This window comes from Saccopteryx bilineata, chromosome 7 (assembly GCF_036850765.1).
Source record: "Saccopteryx bilineata isolate mSacBil1 chromosome 7, mSacBil1_pri_phased_curated, whole genome shotgun sequence".
Classification (NCBI taxonomy): domain Eukaryota; kingdom Metazoa; phylum Chordata; class Mammalia; order Chiroptera; family Emballonuridae; genus Saccopteryx; species Saccopteryx bilineata.
This window is the reverse complement of record NC_089496.1, coordinates 104,470,041-104,494,012: the sequence shown is the minus strand read 5'-3', so window position 1 is coordinate 104,494,012 and position 23,972 is coordinate 104,470,041. Positions and strand designations below refer to the sequence as shown.

The following is a 23,972-nucleotide window of genomic DNA, read 5'->3' as shown; positions in this document are numbered from 1 at the left end:
CTTACTTATAGTTTGCATTGGGGTTTGGGGGACAGGCTGTAAGCAAGCAGGGTCATTATAGTCTAAGGCTTAATTTTAAGACTAAGCTTTTTCCCACACCCTTGACTGTTGCAAGATAGGGGGTGGTGCACTCGTATGAGGAATCCCATTTATGCCTCAGATAAGTGACTTTGTATCAGAGACTTCTTTGTTTGTATATTGGATTAAAGGTTTTGATTTCTACACTATAAAATGGGGCAGAGGAGATCATGCTGTAGGAGAGCAGAGAAAGGCCACGTGGAGGAGAGGAGAGGCAGCCAAGATGGCGGAATGCTGAAGGAGAAGCCAGTTTGTGCAGAGGAGATGGGGAACAGAGGTGAATAAAGCTGGTGAAGTATAAACCTTTGATCCTAGGAAAACTCGGATAAGTCAGTGGCTTTGGGAGCCCTGAGTGGAAAGGGAAGTGTTTTTGCACTGTGAGTATTTCTTGCCTGCCGGGTGCAAGCTAGGATTAAAGGTAATGGCCCACCAGTTATTGGCTCCGTTGTTTTGTTTTTTTTTTCTTTTTTCTTTTTTTTTGTACTTTTCTGAAGCTGGAAATGGGGAGAGATAGTCAGACAGACTCCCACATGCACCCGACTGGGATCCACCCAGCATGCCCACCAGGGGGCGATGCTCTGCCCATCCTGGGCGTCGCTATGTTGCGACCAGAGCCACTCTAGCGCCTGAGGCAGAGGCCACAGAGCCATCCCCAGCGCTCAGGCCATCTTTGCTCCAATGGAGCCTTAGTTGCGGGAGAGGAAGAGAGAGACAGAGAGGAAGGAGAGGGGGAGGGGTGGAGAAGCAGATGGGCGCCTCTCCTGTGTGCCCTGGCTGGGAATCGAACCCAGTACTTCTGCACGCCAGGCCGATGCTCTACCACTGAGCCAACCGGCCAGGGCCGGCTCCGTTGTTTCATTACCGTCTGTCCAAATCAAATGTGAACCTGTACGGGCCAAGCGGCTGTGATGGTGGCCGTGGCTACTGGCTTTACACTTCTTTATTTGACCATCTGTGGGACTTTGTCATATAGCACTGTGGTCCATGATCAGTTGTCAGACAGACCAGGGTTCAAATCCAAATTTTGCTACTTACTTGTCACATGACCTTGGGCATATCATTTCACTTCTTTGAGCATCACTTTTATCCGCTGTTGGCTGGGAGAGCAACGCTACCATCTGCAAGGGTTTCTGAAGCGTGGATGATGGCACAGTCTACGTAGAGCCCTTGGCATCCCATTAGCGAGAAACGCACTTGAACTTAACTTTTTCAGACACCAGCCAATTGTGAGCCACTGTCATCACCACCTACCTACCTACCTACCGCCTGTAATAGTTACCACTATTTTGTTACAGTATTTACTAGGTATTTTTCTTTAACTCGGTTTTAGTTGACTCTTTCCCGCCTTTTTTCAACTTAGCCTCTCTAAGCAATATCGGCTGGAAAATGACTGCTGCACTTATTGTCTATTTTTTATGACATGCATTTTAAAAAACGCACAACCACAGTTCATGTACCAACTAAAATCATCTTGCATGTGAAGAGGCGTGCCGGCCACCCTTCCCAGTGTGGTTCTGACATATTTAGGAATGATACACAGGAGCATTTTCTATTCCCTGTCAGCTGGTGGCCCAGAGGGTGGGCAGGCAGCGCTTGTCTCTGACTAACCCAGCCTCTGGGACGTGGAAGGAGCCTGTGGAACATTTGCCTAATGAGCAGGACAACATTCTCTCATAGCCGAATCCAGAGACCGGGACAGACAGCACAGCCACATTCCATTCCAGCACATTCCAAGGGCCATCCAAATTCTTCTGCTGTGTTGGGTGTGTTCTCTCAAAAATTACACCTAAGAAGTAGGCTGTCAACAGAAGAGTCTGCAATTGTTTCCACAAACATTTCCATGAACCTTAAATGGCTTTTGCTGGGGTGGGATTTGACCCATTTCGTGGCGCCCTGGCCAGACCCGTGCTGGTCAGTGAAACGCGGCAGGGACTTTACAGAAAGGAGGCTCTTCATTGAGCGAGACAAAGAAAACCTTCTGAAGGAGTCTTGCACCACCACCAACGGCTGAAAACATTCTTGCAAAATGTTTCCATCAGGGAACGTCGGTCCTTACGTAAGGCGAGAGATGGTAACATTCTGAAAACACCGGATCCCGAATAAAATGTGAGCTGTGACAAGGACGCAGTGGGCCCGGCTTCTGTGTCAGAGACACTTTCTGAATGATGGAAATGTTTGGATGGAAAATAGTATATTTGGCCTGTGAAGCAGTAACCAAGTCAAATGTTTCTTGGCATATAGAGAATGTTTTATTTGGCAGCTCAAACTGGAAGGTAACTCACTTCTCCCACCACCTCACCTTTTCACAGCCACATGGCGCGCTGGGAAAACGAGACAGGTGGAGGTGGCGGGCTAAGGAAAACCCGACAGCTGCAGAGCCCCGTGCAGAAGGAGCTGGAGCTGGCGAGCCCCAGGAAGAGCCAGGAAGCCCCCCACAACCAGCTTGTCTGCAGTGTCCTCAGCCCGTCCCCAGGCAGGCCGTGTGGCGCTCACCACCCTGATTAAGCCCCAAGCAGCAGCAGTGAGCAGTTGTAGGCCAGGCCTTGTCGGCAAATGGGTGACTTAGGCAGCTTCTGGGAACCTGGTCTGTAATACGAGAATGAAAATACCCCCTACTTGTGGGACTGCTGGGGGGTCCCATGGACTCGGGGGGCGTGGAGAGAGCTGTGCAGGCCACGCAGCAGCCCACACCCTCGGGGCGGGTGAAGACAGGCCCACTTAGAGCACAGCCCACGGCATGTGGCCGAGTGACCCCCCCATGCCAGTGGCAGGTGTAGGGGTCACAGGAATCCCCGGAACTCAGAGGACTAGGAGGTGATGGTAGCTAAATCCATCCCAGAAGGGAAAGCTGGCTTTCAGCATTTAGACCTAACCGGGGGAAAAATGTGGCCACTGGCCAGTGACCCCCAGAAAGGCTGTGACTAGGACTGCAGAGAGACAGACCCAATGCCCAGCCCTGATGACCATTTCCAGCCACAGTGAGATGATTCCAGCTCTGCAGGTGGCAGCCCGGAGTATAAGCCCCCCCCCGTGCCCCCTCCCCCCCCCCCCCACGAATCCTAGTTGGTGCTCCTGGAGAGCCCAGGAGGTATGTATCCTTTATTTGTTCACGTCCCAGTATGGGTGAGAAACTGCTCCAGAGGGTGAAAGACTAGCCCAAGGCCATCTGGTGAGAACATGACATAGCAAAGAACCAAACCCAGTCTGGCTTTAAAGACACTGCTTTTCTTCCAGAACCATCGGCAACATAAGCTGCTGTAGCATCACCGGGCCACACCTCCCAAAGCCACGCCACTGCCCTCTGCTGTGTCCTCCCTCCCACTGACATCTTTGTAAGACCAAAGCCCAATGGAGACCAGCAGGGATGCCTTGCTGATCTGGCCCTATCAGCCCCCTCCCTGGCTCCTCCCTGCACAGACCACGGTGGCCACCCGCCATCCTCCTCCTCCTCCTCCTCCCTCTGGTCCCTAGCCACCAACCCCTCCTGGAACACAGCAGATGCACCATGTTTAACCTCTCTACCTAGAGCTCACTCTCTCAAATTCTCTCTTATGGTAGCCGTAGTTGGGGGGAGGGAGGAGAACAGAGGATGGTGGGAGACTGCTCAACTCTCGTCTCTTGCCAACATCTCAAAAAATTTGTCTCCTGATGGTGGCTCGGACCTCCAGGGCAGCCCTCCTATTGGTTGAGGGAGCGAGCGAGCAGCCCCACTGGGCCACCCTCGGCACTCCCCCGTGTATATTTCTCAATCCAGCTCTCCTTTTTGGACAATGTGGCCATCTTGGTTCCCTGCAAACGTGCAGTCATTGTATCTTTCCACCAGGGACCGAGGAGCAGAGAGCAAAGAGACACAACACGCGACGTTAGCCCTCTGCCGGTGCTGTGACTTGTGATGTCTAATTCCCCTCCAGGGCACTTTCCGATGAGCTGTCTCGCCAAGCTCCCAGACAGCTTCTCCGAAGTGGGAAGCCGCCAGCTGCGCCCAGCAGGGCAAGCTCTGGCCCCTCCAGGCTGCTTGCTCCCCGGCTGGTCCCACGGAGGCACGCGCATCTCCCTGCCTGAGGAAGGCCCTGGCCTGGCACTGCCCAGCACGTCGGCCTGTCACTTTCATTCTGCTCCTACGTCTCTCGAAGTCAGCAGGACAGGTGCTAATCTGCCCACTCCCCAGAGAAGAAAACAGAGGTCAGACACACCTGCTTCCCAGGTGAATCCGAGAGTCTTTTCTCATTTTCATTTCTGATGTGCTGATGTATTTATTGCTTTTCTCGTGCCCAAAGGTCCCACAGCATTTTCCAATAAAAGCACATGTTCAATTGTTTGATGAAAGACAAAGAACAGGCACTAAGCAGCCAGCTGGGAGGGGAGAGTGAAATGAGCTCCGTCTAGGACAGCCCACGAAGGAGAGCCATGCTTCAGGCACAAAACTTAGCTGCAGGCTCCCCAGCAGCTTGAACAAAGAGGGGTGCAGGTGGGTGGTTACTGGCAGAACACAAACTAAAGCCAGGCCCCAGGACTCCGCGTTAAACACACACACAACCACGCCCACCGAGTGCGGGGGCTCCAGCACATGCCAGGGCGCAGGGAATGGAGACACTGTGCGCCCATCCTAAGGGGCAGACGGACGGGGCTGGGTGACAGAGGGCGCTCGTGGGGCACCACTCTGACCTCCCTCACAGAGACGAGTGGACATTGGAACAGAACAGGATGAGGGACAACAGGACCGTGCCACCTGGCACTGCCTGGCTACACTCACAGGCACTGGTAAAGGTGCCCTCTCTGCTTGTCAAACTGTCCCCATCTCCTAGGGAGGTTCAGGACCCTGGAAGAATGCCTTCCTGGATCCAGAGACTGCTCAGTGTGGAGGACACCCTGTCCAGCGGGTGGCCGCTGAGCTCTACGGCACGACGTGAGGAGGTCAAGCAAGGACTGAGAATGGGTCTCTCCGGGCACATACCCAGAACTGCTCCTCGTCAACTCCCCCCACCACCCTCCACAACCCCCTCTCCCCAGCACAGGTGCCCCTGCTGGGCCTTCTAATCTCAACTAAAGTACCACAGGGCCTGGCCACTAAGCCAGAGGCCCGGAGCACAACTGGTATCCTGCCGTCCTCAGCCCCCAGCCTGCCCCCTCCATCCCCTGTGAGGCCTCAGTTTCCTCACCTACAAAGTGAGAGAGTGGGGCTCCCCGTAGGTGGTCTGCCTGCTCTGACATGCCCGGAGGAATCTTTGCTTGTTAGTCGAGAAGCTGGGCAGACCTCCGGTCGCCAGCTCGGGCTGGCCTTGCCCCGTCAGCACTCAGACTTGCTGAACAAATGAACGAACGAGTCATCAGGAGGGACCTGGGAGCTCAGCGGCCCCGGGAGGGCTGGGCTCACTCCCTGCTATAAATCAAGGTGGGGGAGACTCTCCACCCCCTAAAAGGGCCTTACAGCCAACAGTCCCCTCAGCAGGAGGCAGTTCACCCAGCCCCCGGCCACTCTCTGCCTCCTTGGAGCCTTGCAGTCACCAGCCAGAGGCCCTGAGCAAGTCCCTTCACTCTGAGCCTCAGCTACTTCATCCAGACATTGGGGGTGAGGCTGGGCTCCCCAGAGTGTCTGTCCCCACCTGAGAGGGGAAGACTGGACTCAGAGAGGGTGTCCACGGGGACTCTGTACTTCCTGCTCGGTGCTTCCACACGACTAAAACCGCTCAGAAAAGAAAGTCTGTTCATGGCCCTGGCCGGTTGGCTCAGTGGTAGAGCGTCGGCCTGGCGTGTAGAAGTCCCAGGTTCGATTCCCAGCCAGGGCACACAGGAGAAGTGCCCATCTGCTTCTCCACCCCTCCCCCTCTCCTTCCTCTCTGTCTCTCTCTTCCCCTCCCGCAGCCAAGGCTCCATTGGAGCAAAGATGGCCCGGGCGCTGGGATGGCTCCTTGGCCTCTGCCTCAGGCGCCAGAGTGGCTCTGGTCACAGCATAGCGACGCCCAGGATGGGCAGAGCATCGCCCCCTGGTGGGCAGAGCGTCGCCTCTGGTGGGCGTGCCGGGTGGATCCCTGTCGGGCGCATGCGGGAGTCTGTCTGACTGTCTCTCCCCATTTCCAGCTTCAGAAAAATACAAAAAAAAAAAAAAAAAGAAAGTCTGTTCATTGAAACAAAATCAAACCAAACCTGAAGCATGCAGGTGGCGTGTCTGGCTTATGAAGGCACAGAGCTGGTGAGTGGGGGCCGTGGCGAGCTGGAACATCTTGCTCATGGGCCAGAACACTTGCCACGACACTCCGCTGCCTCCCTTCGCTGATTTTGTCCCCAAGTCAGCATCACCTCCCCGATGTCTGCTGAGGTGGGAGGGACACAGGACAGCCAGCAGTCTGCTCCAGGGAACTCAGGCTGGTGACGGACACACTCATGCACACGCACACACGCCCATGGCATACAGAGGTGGGTCACGAATGCCAGGCTGAGGGGACAACATGTCCTGTTGACAAGAGGAAATCCCGCAGACTCTGCTGAGACAGCACAGGCCGGGTCTCCCCTCGGATGGCCAGGTGCGGGCTGTACCTCAGCCCTCAGGACGGAGCAGTCAACCAGGGTGACACGGTTCCCAGAAAGGGTGACCATCTCCGGAGGCTGATATGGGGGGACGAGTCCAGCAGAGGGCAAGCCCGCCAGCCCCCTCTCCGCAAGACTGCCTTCCTTCCCTTCCCGGGGGAAAGACACATCGATGTCCCTGGTCCAGCCCAAGAGGCGTGGCGGCTCTGTTGTCGGAGGGCCCCGTGACCGAGGGAGAATGAGGAAGACCAGCCCATCCTCATGAGCTTTCTGGTGCACAGTTGTCTCCAGGGCCTCAGCTGGGGCCTGGGGGTCAGGGGAGCAGGGAGGACCCTCATCCGCATGAGGTCCGCCCAGCAGGGCCCAGGAGCCAGCCAGCCCCCTTTGATGGCCCTCAGGTGGCCCGTCAGCCTGGCCGCTCAGCCACATGCGGCCGTAGGTCTATCAGGAGTGGCTGGGCCCCGCAGTGGGAAGCCAGCTTCAGCGGGACGGAGTTCACCCGCCATAAACCCAGCCGCGTGGGGCTTTTTCCTTCCTGTACAGGAAATGATAAATCCGACCCAGGAGGTCACGGTCAGGAAGTCACTGAAACAAATGCCAAAGTCCTGCAGACTGTGGAGGTGTGAGGACCAGGCCGCCGGGCTGGGCGTGGCCACGCCGGGTCCACGAGCTGCTGTGGCCGCACAGGCCTGTTCCAGAGGTCCCCTCCTTGGGTCCCCCTGCATCAACACCCTCTCATCATCACTGCTCCCCGCCCTCCCTGGGAGATCCCCTCGCGGGCTCTGTGGACACCTTATCAGCTCCCAAAGGGGCCCAGGCACAGGGGCGGGGCTAGCATGCGAAGGTGGTGAGGACATCACATGCCTCCTAGGAAAGCGGTCGGACACCTGGAGCCAAGTTGTGTTTCCTGGGGGTGGGCGTGAGTGGTTCTTTGAGGCAGGGGTCCACTGATGCTAGTGGCAGGACACGCACGGGGACAGTGGAAGACAGAGGCTATCGCCCGAGCCAAGATCTAGCAGCCGGAAGACAACCTGAGCACTGAGCTCCCCTAGGTGCCCAGCGCTGGGCAGGGACTTCCAAATGCACCACCACGTTCAAACCCCTTAGCAAGCCCGAAAAGTGCATGGTGTGGTCTTCACATCTGTGACCACAGCCCAGCACCCAGACAGCACCTGAGTCCAGCTCTGAGTCCCTGATGTGTGACCTCGGGCAAGGGCTTCACTGCCATGAACCCCAATTTCCTTATTTGCCAATGGGCCTAGGGACCGCGCCTCCCTCTTGAGGGGGCGGGGTGGGCATAAGGAAGGAATGCAACGTGCTGGGCACTGTGTCCAGCACATGGAACAGCCTGACCAATGATGTTTATCGGTATCACTACCGCTTTGGTTCTGTCTCTGCAGTTCAGAGACGTTAAGCAAACTGCTCAAAGTCACACAGCTCCTGAAGAAAAGCAGGAATTTGACACTGTGACTTGAAAGGTCATGCTGGTAACCACCATGTTGGTAGAGGTTTACCCAAGGGCATGACAAGCCTGAAGTCTCCCAGGGCCTGAGTGTTTATGGGGAAGAGGACCACTGTGCGTGGCTTTATGTAGCGAGTCAGAGACCCAGGTTAGAGGGACAGAGGACAGGGCAGGCAAGAGGCCCTTCCGTGGGGCTGTGTGACTGGGACTTTGTCCCGCGGGCAGTGGATAGGCCATCTGCATCTGCCTGGAGCCTCAATGTGAATATCTTCAGAAAAGTCAATAAGCTTCTGCGTGCTGAGAATAGCAAACAGTAAGAAGGTCTCCCTGGGTGGGCAGAAGGGAAGAAGTAACCGCTCAGACCCAGGACCAGGAAGAGGCTACTGCACTGGTCCAAGCAGGGTGACACGTGTCAAGGCAACGGAGCGGCGAAGACGGCGCAGATCCATCCACCTGGGGCCAGGAACCGAGGCTTCTGCTAGGGAGGCCTGGAAAGCCTCTGGCCGAAACGGAGCCCAGGGCTGTGCGGCCGAGGTGGTTAGGAAGTTAACATAACATTGGGGAGCACAGTGAGAACTATTCCTGTCGTGTTAAAGCCAAACGGGGACAGAGGGGACCAAAAGCCCCGTAGAATACGTCTCATGTCTGGCTGGCCAGAGGAAGAGGCCAGGGGACTGTCAGGGGCAGAGAGCTCCCTCTGAGCCCCACACCCACATTCTGACCCCTGGTCAGCTCGCGTCTGCGAGCCCCACCTGCAACGTGACCAATGTTCTCCGTCCCCTGTGCCTGGCGCAGCCCAGGCAAAGAGATGGCCAGTGTGTGTTCACGCCTGTCTGCCGCCCTTCCAAAGGCCCTGCAGGGGGAGGGGGAGAACGAGCAGACAGCAGGGGAGCGAGAATCCACCCCAGGGAGGGCAGAGGAGAGACAGGTGGGTAGCGGGAACAGCTGCTGGCTCGGAGATGTCAGGGGCGATATGAATGCCCATGGCCGGCGTCACAGGAGGAACCTGCTCCCAGCCTGACGCTGCCAGTGGGAAAAGCTCCAGCGGCTGCCACCTCCTGAGCTGCCATCAGAGGCAGAGGCCGCGGGTGCCACCTTCCAGGGCCCGGGCGGGGCACTGGAGAAACTTTGTTTCCTCTCTCCCGGCATGTAGTAGGTAAAGAATAAATATAAGGACAAGTGAAGGAATCTCATATTGCCCTGGAAGCCCAGCCTCCTCTGTCCACAGCCTCTCTCTGCTCTCTGCCCTCACCCTGACGGTGGCTACAGGGGCTATCAGAGAAGAACAGTCACTGGCTCCCTACTACCCACTGGACACACATCGAACCTCCCATGCTGGGGGCACGGTTGGTGTCTCAGGCCTGACCCAGCCTTTCTTGGGCTTTCTCCCATGACTTCTCCTCACCCAGCTCACCAAAACAGTGCACACATCACCTCCCAAATGTGCCCCATGTTGTCCCACCTCCATAGAGAAAGCACGGCCAGCATGGCAGAAATCCACAGCCGGCGTGGCCATGGCTCAGGCTCAGGTTTCTGCTTGTTTCAGAGCTTTGCACCTGAGCAATTGACTAATCTCTGAATCTCTGCATCTTCATCCACAGAACAGGGGTGGGAAGTTGCACCTGGCCTGCGGTGTTTTGTAACGAGTCACTGAGCTTGTCTGTGAAGCGAGAAGCTGGATGCCCGGCCACGCTGAGTACCCAGGAAATGCTTGCTGCTCATGTGAGCTGCTGAGGCTCAACCTGTCCCCTCTCTGTCCCACTACTCGACTGGAACCTCCCTGACCCACAGAGATGTCTCTGTCCCTCTTCCCTGCCCAACATCTGGGCACTTGGGACTGAGGACGGACATCTGACAGCTGCCCACTTTCACGCGGCTGTTTCGCAGCATCCTATGTGTGCTTTTTGTCGTCCTTGCAACTAGGGTGTCAGGGGTGTGGCTGGCCTCACCTCTCCCCTTGGGGCCCTCTGCTGTGAAAGCTGAACAGGGCTTCATGGGTGGGACTACCCATCACCCTGTGTGTCTGAGAGGCCCTCCCGCCTGGAGGAAGAACAGATGGATGGATGAGACACCTTTCATGCAGGGGAGGGGAGGGTACCATCTAGAACTTCCAAGCTGCTGAGAGTTAGCGATCGGAGGGATGGGAGTAGGGCTAAGGGGAAAGGGTGATATTCAGGTTACATAAAGGCCATAAATGTGGCCCAGCCCATGCTGCCAAGAGCCACTCGCGAAAGCAGCTCCCCGCCACCTGGCAGCTCCCCGGGCCCCTGGCACAGAGTGAGGGCTTAACAGATGAATGAACGAATGAATCAACAGATAAACTTAAAACAGGAGGACCTGGCAGCCACCACCGGGGGGAACCAGGAAACAAAGCTCTGAACACACGGGCATGTTTACAACAGTGATGATGACGATGACCAGTGACGAGGGAAAGGAGGATGCTGGGTAACCAGCTGCTGCCCCGAGCGCCCACCGGGTGCCGGCCCCGTGTGCAGCCTTTCCCGGGTAGGTCTCCAGTGACCCCCTGCGACCCTCCTACTCCCACTTTGCAGATAGGGAGACTGAGGATGAGAGCATTTAGACCACTTGTCCAGGGTCAGAGTCAGTAAGGAAGAGAGCCTGGCTCACAGCCAGGTCCCCTGGACACCCGAGCTCACGCTCTCCACGGAGCTGGGTTAGCCCTTCTGTGGAGTTGTCCCAGCTGACCTGCCTGAGGCATAGGCACCGTGTCTACAGCTGCTGGGCACTCCTGGGCTGATGACACCGAGCCTGATGACCAAGGCCGTGGAGGGAAGGCTGGCTCGGCGGTGGCAGGCGGGGTGAAGCCGGAGAGGTCGACAGGGGCGGGAAGGCAGGCCTGCTCAGCTTACTGAGGCCTGTGGCTCCGTCCTGACCACCACAGAGAGCTGCTAAAGCAGGGGGTTGTGTGATCAGATGGGCACTCCAGAAAGGGCCCCCGGCTAATGGAGCTGGGCTGGAAAGGGGTGAGTGAGCCTGGAGGGAGTCGGGGGCCACACAGGAGCTCAGGCGGGAGAGGAAGGTGGCCGGACGAGGGAAGGTGGCCAGGATGAGAGGAAGGTGGCCGGACGAGGGAAGGTGGCCAGGATGAGAGGAAGGTGGCCGGACGAGGGAAGGTGGCCAGGATGAGAGGAAGGTGGCCGGACGAGGGAAGGTGGCCGGGACGAGAGGAAGGTGGCCGGGATGAGGGAAGGTGGCCGGACGAGGGAAGGTGGCCAGGATGAGAGGAAGGTGGCCGGACGAGGGAAGGTGGCCGGGATGAGGGAAGGTGGCCGGGACAAGGGAAGGTGGCCAGGATGAGAGGAAGGTGGCCGGACGAGGGAAGGTGGCCGGGACGAGGAAAGGTGGCTGGACGAGGGAAGGTGGCCAGGACGAGGGAAGGTGGCCAGGACAAGGGAAGGTGGCCGGACGAGGGAAGGTGGCCGGGACGAGGGAAGGTGGCCAGGATGAGAGGAAGGTGGCCGGACGAGGGAAGGTGGCCGGGACGAGGAAAGGTGGCTGGACGAGGGAAGGTGGCCAGGATGAGAGGAAGGTGGCCGGACGAGGGAAGGTGGCCAGGATGGGAGGGAGGTGGCCAGGACAAGGGAAGGTGGCCAGGATGAGAGGAAGGTGGCCAGGATGAGAGGAAGGTGGCCGGGACAAGGGAAGGTGGTCAGGATGAGGGAAGGTGGCCAGGATGAGAGAAAGGTGGTCAGGCGGGAGAGGAAGGTGGCCGGGACAAGGGAAGGTGGCCAGAATGAGAGGAAGGTGGCCGAGACAAGGGAAGGTGGCCAGGATGAGAGGAAGGTGGCCAGGATGAGAGGAAGGTGGGCGGGACAAGGGAAGGTGGTCAGGATGAGGGAAGGTGGCCAGGAAGAGGGAAACAGTGGGGCTGGGGCGAGAGGACCGACCCAGGAGACACTGTGAGGCAGAGCTGCCTGGCCCGGAGAGACTGGCCATGAGCACTCAGCAGTGGCAAGGGTGACAGGTGGGTCAGAGGCAAGGGGAGGCTCCAGGTGTCTGAGCAGCCGAGGGAGGTGGGGAGTTTCACTAAGAGATCAGACACAAGGCAGCTTGAGGAAAAAGGGTCACACTCAGCCCTGGCCGGTTGGCTCAGCGGTAGAGCGTCGGCCTAGCGTGCGGAGGACCTGGGTTCGATTCCCAGCCAGGGCACACAGGAGAAGCGCCCATTTGCTTCTCCACCCCTCCGCCGCGCTTTCCTCTCTGTCTCTCTCTTCCCCTCCCGCAGCCAAGGCTCCATTGGAGCAAAGATGGCCCGGGCGCTAGGGATGGCTCTGTGGCCTCTGCCTCAGGCGCTAGAGTGGCTCTGGTCGCAACATGGCGACGCCCAGGATGGGTAGAGCGTCGCCCCCTGGTGGGCAGAGTGTCGCCCCTGGTGGGCGTGCCGGGTGGATCCCGGTCGGCGCATGCGGGAGTCTGTCTGACTATATCTCTCCCTGTTTCTAGCTTCAGAAGAAAAGAAAAAAAAGAAAAAAAAAAAAAGGGTCACACTCACCAGGAAGACCGGAAAGTGACTTCAGCCATGTGTCCAACCCAAAGGTCCTACGACCACATCAAAAACGGACACAACCATTTGCAGAGCGTGTTACAAATCACTTTATACCAGTAATTCCTCAGGCCACTTGATCATCCCTGAAGGTGAGGAGTAGTGGGTCCCCATTTTAAGGATGAGCAAAGCAAGGTTAAGTGACTTTCCCAAGGACACAGAATCAAGGAGGTGGCCCGAGAACCAGGGCCCTCTGCCTCCCAGTCCAGCAGGGATTCCACAAGCACGTATTTCAATTTAAAGAGACGTCGGTCTTCCGGCCAGGGAAACAAGTGTCGGGGGGTACAAGCAGAACACACTAGGAAAGAGCAGTGAACCAACATGTTACAAGCGATGATCTCATTGACAACTTTCCAGTGTCCTCTCTTTAGGTTATACTTTGGAAATTCCCTCCATGGACCCATATTATTTTCATAGAGAGGAAGAGAGCTAAAAGACAATTTTAAAAATCGTTGTTAAAGAATAACACAAGGGCCCTGGCCAGTTGGCTCAGTGGTAGAGCATCGGCCTGGCGTGCAGGAGTCCTGGGTTCAATTCCCAGCCAGGACACACAGGAGAAGCGCCCATCTGCTTCTCCACCCCTCCCCTTCTCCTTCCTCTCTGTCTCTCTCTTCCCCTCCCACAGCCAAGGCTCCATTGGAGCAAAGTTGGCCCGGGCACTGAGGATGGCTCTGTGGCCTCTGCCTCAGGTGCTAGAATGGCTCTGGTTGCAACAGAGCGATGCCCCAGATGGGCAGAGCATCACCCCCTGGTTGGCAGAGCATCGCCCCCTGGTGGGCGTGCCGGGTGGATCCCGGTCGGGCGCATGCGGAAGTCTGTCTGACTGCCTCCCATTTCCAACTTCAGAAAAATACAAAAAAATAAAATAAAAATAACATGAGGACAGCACAAGGGAAACACAGAACACACACACACACACACACACACACACACACACCCTAAAGCACCACATCCATTTCTTGATTTCACATTTTCCTCTCTCCCCCTGGCTGGGAGGGGCTGAGGCTAGAAATCTACAGCAGCTCCTGCCCGGAGAAATTTTTTTGTTGTTGTTCTTCAGTTGGGTTTTTTTTTTTCTCTTTTAATTTGAAAAGTTTATATTGGCCCCAAATCACTTTCCACCCACATTTTTTCTTCTCACCCTCTCTTGGGTGCTAGCTCCGTGGTACTCGGAATAAGGAGTATTTAACACGCCGAGGCAGACGCCTGCAGAGCTGCAGCCAAGGTGTTGCTGCACAGACGGAGCCCGGGAAATAAATTCCGTAAATAGAGTCTGGGCAGAGACAGTTTAAAAGTGTTGTCCTAGCATCTCTTTATGGGGCAGAATGCTGTCATGCCCAGGCTGCCGAGGGTCAGATGGCCTCCTGAGCTGGTTGGAGGTCCCCGTTGCTGCATAAACCAGCTTGTTTCCCTCCTCCCCCTTTCTTTTCAGTGGTGGGCCCTGAAACAGACAAAAAAGCCCTTCTCATTCCCATGACTGCAGTGGCTTGGGGCTGATAAGCGGGAACCTCGCCTGCGCTGTCCGCTGTCCGTCGGCAGCATATTTCAGGGTAATGGTGTCCGCAGACACAGAGCTGGAGATGGAACATTCCAGAGGAAGCAAAAGAGGCAGAGGCCACTGCACACACTGCTCTGGTTGAGCTAAGTGCATCTGGCCTTCAAAAGGACAGTGTGGGCTTCCTCAGCCTCTGAGCCCGAGATGGAAACGCCACAGTGAAGTACAGAGATATTCTTCTGAAGGCTAAGTGTCATGGCAAAAGCTAGAGCAACAAACAAACCAAAAACACCAAACAGTACTGTTCCAGTTATTGTGACTTGAACAATAACAACAACAATAAAAAGAGGGAATGAAAAGGCAATCAAGGCCATTCTAGCACCTGAGGCAGAGGCCACAGAGCCATCCTCAGCGCCCGGGCCAACTTTGCTCCAATGGAGCCTTGGCTGCGGGAGGGGAAGAGAGAGACAGAGAGGAAGGAGAAGGGGAGGGGTGGAGAAGCAGATGGGCGCTTCTCCTGTGTGTCCTGGCTGGGAATCGAACCCGGGACATCCACACGCCCCACTGACACTCTGCAGCGGAGCCAACCGGCCAGGGCGGGATAGTGCTTTTATAAGCATAGGAACACTAAGGGTCCAGCAAACCACCAGAAGCTAGGAGAGAGGTCTGGAACAGGTTGTTCCTTCTGGTCCTCAGAAGGAACCAATCCTGTCAACATCTTTATCTTACTTAGACTTCTATCCCCTAGAGCTGTGAGATAATACATTTCTGGTGGTTTTTTGTTTGTTTGTTTTTTATTGATTTTAGAGGGTGGGGTGGAGGGGTGAGAAAGAGAGGAACAGTGATGTGTTCCTTTATGTGCCCTGATCAAACTGGCAACCTTTATGCTTTGGGACAATGTTCTAACCAACAGGGCTAGCCGGCCACGGCTCCATTCCTGGTGTTTGAGCCCCCAGACTGTGGTACTTTATCAAGACAAACAGACAGTGGGAGAAAGCCTGCTTAGAGTCAGGTTGTGGGGAGAACTCAGTAAGTCACTTGTCTCTCTGGTACTCGGTTTATTTATCTGGAAAACGGGACACCTGGCCTAGAGCAGGTTTCAAACTTGTTTTTAACCCTGGAATAAAATCTTACACAGGGGCCCAAACATTAAAAGAAACCCCGATGAGGCGGACGCTTTCTCTGGATCACACTCTCTTCGTACTGAGCAGCCTTTGAAAATCACAATTCCAGGGCATCTGTACAAAGTCCCGATCGGCGTGCCATGCTAGCATCTTCAAAAGTGAAACCCACTGAGTAAGATGAATGAGCACCCCACATGCGCCCACGTGCGTGCCCGGCACTGAGGACCCAGCCCCATGACTCCAGGTGGCTACTGATCTTGGCAGAATAGTGAGACCCTTGCCCACAAAGAGTTGGGCAGGCGAGCCTGCTGCCCTCTCCCTCCTGAGGCCTACAGCTGCAAACAGGTCACCTGACGTTCTAAATCCACCACATCTAAATTTATCCTGCCCTTCAAAGACCCGCAGATGCTGTGCCTTATCGGGGCCCGGCAAGTGGCAGAGCCGCAGACGTGACGCGCCCTTATCATCCCAAGGACAAGGATGACGTACGTCCCCTGACGAGGAGCTCGAAAGCTGTCGTGCTCGCCTGGCGGACCTGAAGGGGACGGGGTCACTCAGGCCTGTGGGCGGGGTGGGACCCGTCCCGGGAGCCTGGAGTCTTCTCCAGGCCTTGACGTGTGCCTGGCAGCTCTGGGGGGCCCGCAGCCCTTGAGCAGGAGTGAGCAGAGAGGAAGGTGTTGGAGGCGCAGAGCAGCCCGGCCGCACCTCCGGGAGGCCCGAGCCGCCCCACTGCACTGTGTGGGCACCCACGCCCCACGCTGTGTGACAAGGACCTCTGTGGGCGGTACTCAGGGGCCACTGCTGATAAGACAGCAGGGTGAGCAGCCTGGCGGGAGGCTGGAGACCCCAGGGATGGGGCCAGGGTCGGACTGAGCTGACCGAGGCCTGGGCTTCCCTCCAAACCCTCGCAGGACAGAGGCCCTGAGATCCCCACTGCTGAAAGCTATGGAGGGACTCCCGCCTGCCAGCATTTCAGAAGAAACGGGCAGGGGTCTCTCAGCCATAGACCTGCGGGGTCTGCAGAGATTGTGAGGTTCTGCGTGTCCTCTCAGAGTCCACAGACTCATCAGGGGACATAAAGTCAACAGAGAGGGAAATGGTGCCACTGTCCCCAGTGCCCTACTGTGCAATCAGACAGCAGATCCAGCCTTTATCCATTCCACTTTTAATTATACGAATAACACGCTGATTCATTCTCCTTCTAAAAACCACTGTACAGATAAAGCAAACTTCCATGCTTTCCCTGCCTTCCCTGTTAGGACTCTGGGGTGCAACCTTTCAAAGCAACCGTATATTCTTGCAAAGAAACCCACCAGGCCCAGGGGAGGGGGGTCTGAGCAGAGTGTGACACTATCAACTTCCCTGGAAGCACAGTGGGGACAAGGGGAGGAAGGAGGGGTAGGGCTAGAGGAATCTATCTGAGTGGGCCTCCAGGAGGAAAAGGCTGGAGGCAGACACTTAAGAAAGGGTGGGATTCAGATGACCCCAAGGCAAGGGTTCCTGGGACACTGGGCCCATGTGACGTCAGCAGAGAAACAGCTCCATTCATCACATGTAGCCAATTCTTTGGGAATCTCTAAAGCCCTCAAGCCACTAGAACCATGATGATGACGGTGATGATGACAACAATGATGACGATGACTGGCTCTACCAGCTTGGTATTAGTGTCTCCATTCTATAGACTGAGAAACTGTAACCCAGAGAAATTAAACAACTTGCCCAACGTCTCTCGGCTGGGAGCAGCAGAGACGCCATCTGACCTTCGTGCCAAGAACCGAAGTCCTTCCCCGAGACTGAACTGCTTCTGCAGATGATGGTACAGCCCTTGTGCCTACAACAGTGCCTATAGCACAGAGACAAACCTCTGTAGGCTGAGTTCTTGTTTAAAGAACACACACAAAGCTGAGGGAGTGAATTATCGACCTAGTTCATAGCAGCCTTCACATTATTCTGGTGCTTGGGTGTTTTTCTTTAATGCTAAGATCCTACACTTTCTCCCGGGAATTGCCCACAGCTTCGAGCTCCTGCTCCTGGAAAGAGTTAAGGCTTTGGTGGGAGACCCTGCCACCAGGCAAATGAAATCTCCCTGTCCCGTCAGCCCACGAGGACACAGGGCACCACGGCAGCTCGTTTCTGTGAACGGCCTCCTCGTAAACGTCAGTCTCGCCAGGGGTTGCTCAGGGGGCCTTGATTTATTATATAGCTTTTGGACAGTTCCTACAGAAATATTGCCAAACAGTAGAATAATCAACTCTTTCACTCGAGCCCCCTCATGGTTTTTTTTTTTACTTTTTTTAAATGAAAGAATAAAGTACGCAGTGAGACTGAGCTAAATAAATAAAAATGCCACACTTTTCTCCAACAGAACTTTCTGCGTCACTGAGAAATATTTGCAGACCTCAACAATCTTTTATCTTCACAATGACGTTCTAGCCTTCCAAGTTTTGGACATTCTGAGAGCGCCTTTGATTTGAGCCCTCTAATTATCTTATGTGAACAACCGGCTCAGTAAGTAATAATGTCATTAGTGGAAGTGGCATCAAGCAGACATTAGAGACCCCCTTCCTCCTCTCACGGTCCGTCTGCCCTCCTCCAGGGCTATCTAAAATCAACTCCTCCTTTCTGGGGCTCGCACTGAAAGTAGATGTACATGGCAAGGAGTTTCTGTTTTAACATTCATCGCCGCCCACGGCGGTGTGAGGGCTGGGGAGGAGGGCACCAACCATTCTGCTTTCTCCATCCACTCATCCACCCACTCGCCCCTCCACTCACCCATCCACCCACATGCCCCTCCACTCACCCACCCATCTACCCACCCTACACCCACCCCTCCCCTCACCCATCTACCCATGCACCCCTCCACTCACCCACCCATCTACCCACCCTACACTCACCCCTCCCCTCACCCATCTACCCACGCACCCCTCCACTCACCCACCCATCTACCCACCCTACACTCACCCCTCCCCTCACCCATCTACCCACGCACCCCTCCACTCGCTGCACTAGCAATGGAGACTCCAAGATGGACAGGATGTGGTCCATGCCCTCAGGGAGCTCACACAGAGATGCGCTGGGAGGCTCAGGGTGAGGCCACCTCCCCTGGGAATGGTCCTGCTGGCTGTAGACCCCTGACACTTTCCTCTAGCTCAGCAACCTGTTCCTCCACCACAGAACTTCCTCACCTGTTATCACCGCTTTGTTTCTCTGCTGGGCCAACCCATGCATGGGCTCCAGGAGCACGGAACAATTGCTCAATATACACTTATTGACTAAACAAATGAACGTAGGATCCATCTTTATAAATACAGAGAAACAGAGAGGCAGAAATGTCTGTCCACTTGCATGCCTAACGAGCCTCCGCTGGATTACTGGTGGGAGCGGACGCCCAGAATGGTTGAGTTTCAATAGAATGTAGCGGACGGAGAGCCTTAACTCAGGACCCGGGGCCCCCGGAGCCTCTTTACTGAGGTCTGAGATGGGTAGCTGGACCAGGTGCTCTCCAGTTCCTGTGGCTGAGGACGCTGTGGAAACCTAGCTCCACGGCGAGAACTGGCCACCTGAGGCTTCGGGAAAACTGGCCTGCACCAAGAGCCACGGCTGCCGGCCCGCTCCGCGGATGAAAGACTGTGGTCCCTGCCTTGTAACTGATGGGAGGGGGGGGGTTTGAATAGATGCTTTCTAAGGTAGCTCCAACGTCTAAACTTTTATGACTTTAGGGTTGTACCACTGCCTAAGATTATATATATATATATATATATATATATATATATATATATATATATATATATATATATATATATATATTACAGAGACAGAGAGAGAGTCAGAGAGAGAGATAGACAGGGACAGACAGGAACGGAGAGAGATGAGAAGCATCAATCATTAGTTTTTCATTGCGCGTTGCGACACCTTAGTTGTTCATTGATTGCTTTCTCATACGTGTCTTGACCGCGGGCCTTCAGCAGACCGAGTAACCATTTGCTGGAGCCAGTGACCTTGGGTTCAAGCTCGTGGGCTCTTGCTCAAACCAGATGAGCCCGTGCTCAAGCTGGCGACCTTGGGGTTTCGAACCTGGGTCCTCGGCATCCCAGTCCAACGCTCTATCCACTGCGCCACCGCCTGGTCAGGCTAAGATTATATTTTGGTATGGCAAGCACATGTCAAAAAATTTTTTAAAAAGAGCTCTAATTTCCAATGTTTTACCTCATTCATTCATTCATTCATTCATTCACCCACTCAATATTTAATGAGCTCCTATCATGTGCCAGGCACTGTCCTAGAGGTAAACCCGATCAAGCAGTCACCACTATCATGGGACATCCAGTCCAGTGGGGGAGACAGGAGACAGAACACACACGCCCACAACTAGGCAGAAGACGGTCTCAGGTGACGTTCTGGGCGGAGGACATTAACAGCACTGTGTGGAAGACCGCCACCAGAGGGAGAGAATGACTCCTTCCTAGACGCTGGTCGGGAAGGCTTCTCTAAGGAGGTGGTATCTGAGCTGAGACCTATAGACCCCTCGAACAACTGTGGGGAAGAGCATGCCAGCCGGCGGGAACAGCAACTGCAAAAGCTCAGGCTGGAGACAAGCTTGAGGTATTCAAAGAACAAAAAGGTGACCAGTGTAGCTTGTGACCAGGGAGAAAGGAGTGACCCAACACACAGGCGAGGGTCAGGGTATTGCCAAGAGGCCCGTGAAAAGAACTTAGGGGGTCTATGGACTCGGATAGAAAAAAATATCATCTTTCTTTTCACCAATGTCTAACTGAAAATGAGTGTGGCCTTCAGTCACAAATGCCAGCAACCCCCAGTAATGTTAACAGCACCAGGGACCCGTTGACAGCAGAAATCACAGATGCATTCATATCACCATTGTTACAGATATCTGGAAGTATCACGCTCATCACAAATTCAAAATTCCAGTAGCTGTGAGACCAGCTGCCGACCTTATCATTCCAACTATTATTATGAAACAGATATACTTTAATATCATAAACTTCAAAGGTAGCAGTAACTGTATCTAAGAATCCCATATATTTTATTTTAAACATGTAGACGCATTACTCTGAGAAGGGCTTCAGCCAGCGTGAGGGCTTTGGGTGTATTCCGGGAGGGGTGGAGAATGGCTGCCGTGGTTTCAGCAGGGGGTTTGCAGTCTTCCCTTTTCAAAGTCACCCTGACTGCTGGGAGGAGTTGGCGCATGTCCACGCAGGGCAGTGCCGAGGGCAAGAGGGGGTGTGGCTCTCACAGACCACTGTTCTGGGCAATCCAGAGGGGAGGGCGTCCTAGGGTCCTCGTGGGCTCTGCCCTTCCCTGTCTGATCAGGAGCCTTCCCACCCCCCCACCCCACGCTGTCCTCTGGGCCCAAGGGGCCCTTCCACCTTGGCCTACGGCCTGTCCTGGGACATCCTCCCAGAGAGCTTCAGAAAGTGAGCTCAGGAGTCCACAAGACAAACAAATGCAGCATTTGCCACTGTTTGGTTTGTGTCTTGGTCTAGAGAAGCAATAAGATTTTTATTTAAGAAAGCCTTCCAGCAGGACCCCAGCAGAGGCTAGGCAAACACCAGGGCGACGGACTGTAAACAGGCGGGAAGGCCCAGCGCTGGGGCCCGCGGCCGCGGCTTCGCCCGGGGTTTATGGTGGCCTTCCTGTTTTTCCCGGCCTCTCCTCACACTGTGTTCGCACACAGAGTCTTTTCAATGTCCTCTAGGAGAACAGAATTCACGTTCACACGCCAGCACGCACGTGTCTCACACCCTCCCTGGGGAGTGGGCCCCACCAAGAGGCCCATTTGTGGGCCTAGGAGGACCCACGGGGTTGGGGCACATGGCGTGGGGTCCACGGACAGAGAAAAGCGGAGTGAATCCTATGTTCCTGGATCCCTCAAACCAGAGTGATGAGGGCAGGGCCAGGCCACCTGGACGGGGAGGAACATCTACAGCCCTTCTGGGGCAATGCCCAGAAGCCCCATGGGGAGCAGGGCTAGTGAGGCATGCTGACAGTCTGGGGGCACCAAGCCTCCACAGGGCTCGGTCACGTCCGAGTGTCGGAGAGGAGAGGGGAGGGGAGGGAGGGGAGGGGAGGGGAGGAGGAAGGGGCCTGGTCTCTAAATGGGAGAGGCAGCGGGTGGCCCCACGCTGCCCAGAGCTGTGACAGTTCTGGACTGGGAGCTCCACTGGACACGTCCTAGCCCCCCAGCCTCTGCGCACAGCCCCTCACGCCGGAAGGTCTCTTCCTCCTATTTCAAGCTCTCTCTTCCAAAGTTACCCCTCGGGTCAGACCAGTGCTACGAGGCTGCGTGGGAGCCACTCCCTGGGGTCCGCTGAGGACAAGCTGGGCTCAGTGCCCGGTAGCCGGCGACCTTGTGGTCCGGGACCAAGAGGTTGAGCAGAGAACCTGGTTCCCAGGAGACTCTCCCTAACATCCCCTCTCTGAAAGCCACCCATAGTTGTCAGCAGCAAACCCCCCTTCAGCCCAAGACAGGGGTCCACCTCTCTCCCACCTGCCCGTGTGCCTCCAGCATCAAGAGTGAACATGGGCACCAAGCCCCAACTGAGGAGTGGCCCAGCAGAGGGTAAGGCTGCCAGGCTCCCAGGAAGGCAGGGTGCTGGGGCACCAGGTCCCTGGGTCCTTAGGGGGCTCCAGCGAAGCCCTTTCACACATGGCTGCGTTCGACTATGTCCATCATCACGGTGTCAGCCAAGGAAACTGGCTGAGCACGACCCACACAGTATGTCAGGTGACTGGCGAAAAGGCTGCATTTGAACCCCAGTCTGGCTGGACCCCGAGGCCCTGGTCTGTTGGCCAACGCCACTTCGAGCCCCAAGAATGCCATGGGGATTCGGACCTGAGGCTTTAAGGGTCAGAGGGGGCCTGGAGGCTATTCTCCATGCTTTAGCACCCTAGCTCTGCACCTGCTCACATCTGCCTTCCTTTCATTTCATGAACACCAGCCGAGCAAACTCCTCTTCCACGCAGGCGTGTGGGGCGCACAGAGGGAACAGTTGTCACCTGCCGTCACAGGGCCTGTGAAGAATCTGGAGGGTGGGCTGGGCCTGAGGAGGCCTGGGAGGCTGTGTCGGTCCCGCATGGCCTGGGAAAGTGCTGGAGGCCAGGCCACAGAGAAGCCACTTAGAAAAGCTAACTGCCAGCAAGTGGCCACACATTCCCAGACAGTCACAGGGAAGTTCACCCAAAGCCTCGGGCTTAAGTCATAAGAGCATCTGGGCCCACAGACTTCTGAATAATGACCATCCCTTACTCAACAAGAAGCCTTCCCGCAGTGGGGCAGAGGGACACGCCAGGGAGCATGAGGGAGGAGGGCCAGGGCCCCGCCGCTATGGGGACGCGCCATCACACCCTGTCCCAGGGGTCCTTGCCAGTCGGCCGCCTCCTCACACAGCTGTGTCCTCAGTGGGGCTGCGATGGACCTCACCCAGTGTGCTTGGCTGTGCCGGCCCCTTGGGAGACCAGCCCCTCTGCTGTTGGAGGTCCCTGGCCACGTAAGTGCGGGATAGAGAGGACTGGGCTGTGCCCACTGAGCGGGGGTGGCCCCTCAGTGGGCACTGACATTCCCCACAAGATGAAAGGGGCACCCAGATATTCACCTCAGCCTTGCCTCCCGAAGGCAGGAGCCACAGGCCCCAAAGGAAGGGTGGAAAGTTATGAGTAGGGGCTCTGCGCTGGGCCTGGCCCCCTCCACCACCCTTCCACAGGCTGTGTGACTTCAGGCCAGTTACAGGACCCCTCTGTGCCTTGGTTTCCCCATCTGAAAGGCGGAGTGAAATAACAGCACCTGCCTCAAAGGGTAACAGCGCTCATTCTGCCCAGTACCCACCAAACACTCAATAAACAGTGGTCGCACCTTTATGTCCATTAGCAAGGTTGGCAGTCTGGGGCCCTACCAGAAACAACAACGTTCGGTTATACTTGGCGCTCCTTGCCCCGCCCAGCCGCTGCCCAGCTCCCGCCCAGCGTGACACTCACCTATGGTCCTCCGGAGGTCTTCACACTGGCTGATGTGAGGGAACTTCAGGATTTCCTTCCACTTCTTGCTCTTCCCTTTGCGCTTTCCTCCACCCCCTGCAGAGACAGGAAAAGATGTCAGTTGATGTTGGTCTTGTCCAAGGCTCCGGAGCCTGTGTCCCATCTCTAGGAGCCTGTCCCCAGCACCCCGACTGGAGCAGAGCTGCAGGGAGGGGCTCAGGGGCCAGTCAGCGACACACCCCAGGCCCCAGGCACGCACACTCCCTGCCCCACCGGTCTCCATTCCGTGTGTTCTCCCCGCGTGCTCAGACCCCAGCTCCCCACCCCTCCCCTCCCCCACAGCAGCCGGGAGCCCCCCCAGTCATCGTGCAGGTGCTCCCACCAGGTGCCTGGTCCTTTCTCAGCCTCCCCCACTGCTGTCCACCCACTGGTGCTGGTTATCTGACCCCAGGCTAGACCACAGCCTTCCCTTTAGGCTCAGAAAGTCCTAGTGGAATGCACCCACAGCAAGAGGACTGAGGTCCCCTCGTGGCCTCATGTTGTCCTCTTGTTTCCCGTGGAGAGTCACCTTCCCCAAATGGAGGCCAGATGTTGGGAACAAGAACGTCAATTTCCGCTTGTTTTAGAGACCCCTTTCTTCTCCATCCTCACAAACCCCCAGGTATCGGAGGACGCGGTTCTCAAGGCTGGAAGGACTCCGGAAGGCTCTATCATACCTGTGCTGTGTGCACA

The 23,972-nt window shown here is 56.0% G+C and overlaps 1 protein-coding gene across 1 annotated transcript in view; it reads right to left on the bottom strand.

Moving 5' to 3' along the window:
- GRK5 (G protein-coupled receptor kinase 5) overlaps positions 1–23,972 on the bottom strand; it is a 208,045-nt gene that overhangs the window by 82,282 nt on the left and 101,791 nt on the right. Inside the window, exon 2 of the mRNA XM_066238796.1 lies at positions 23,241–23,336. Coding sequence (XP_066094893.1) covers positions 23,241–23,336 — 96 coding nt within the window. The remainder of the gene's footprint in view (positions 1–23,240; positions 23,337–23,972) is intronic.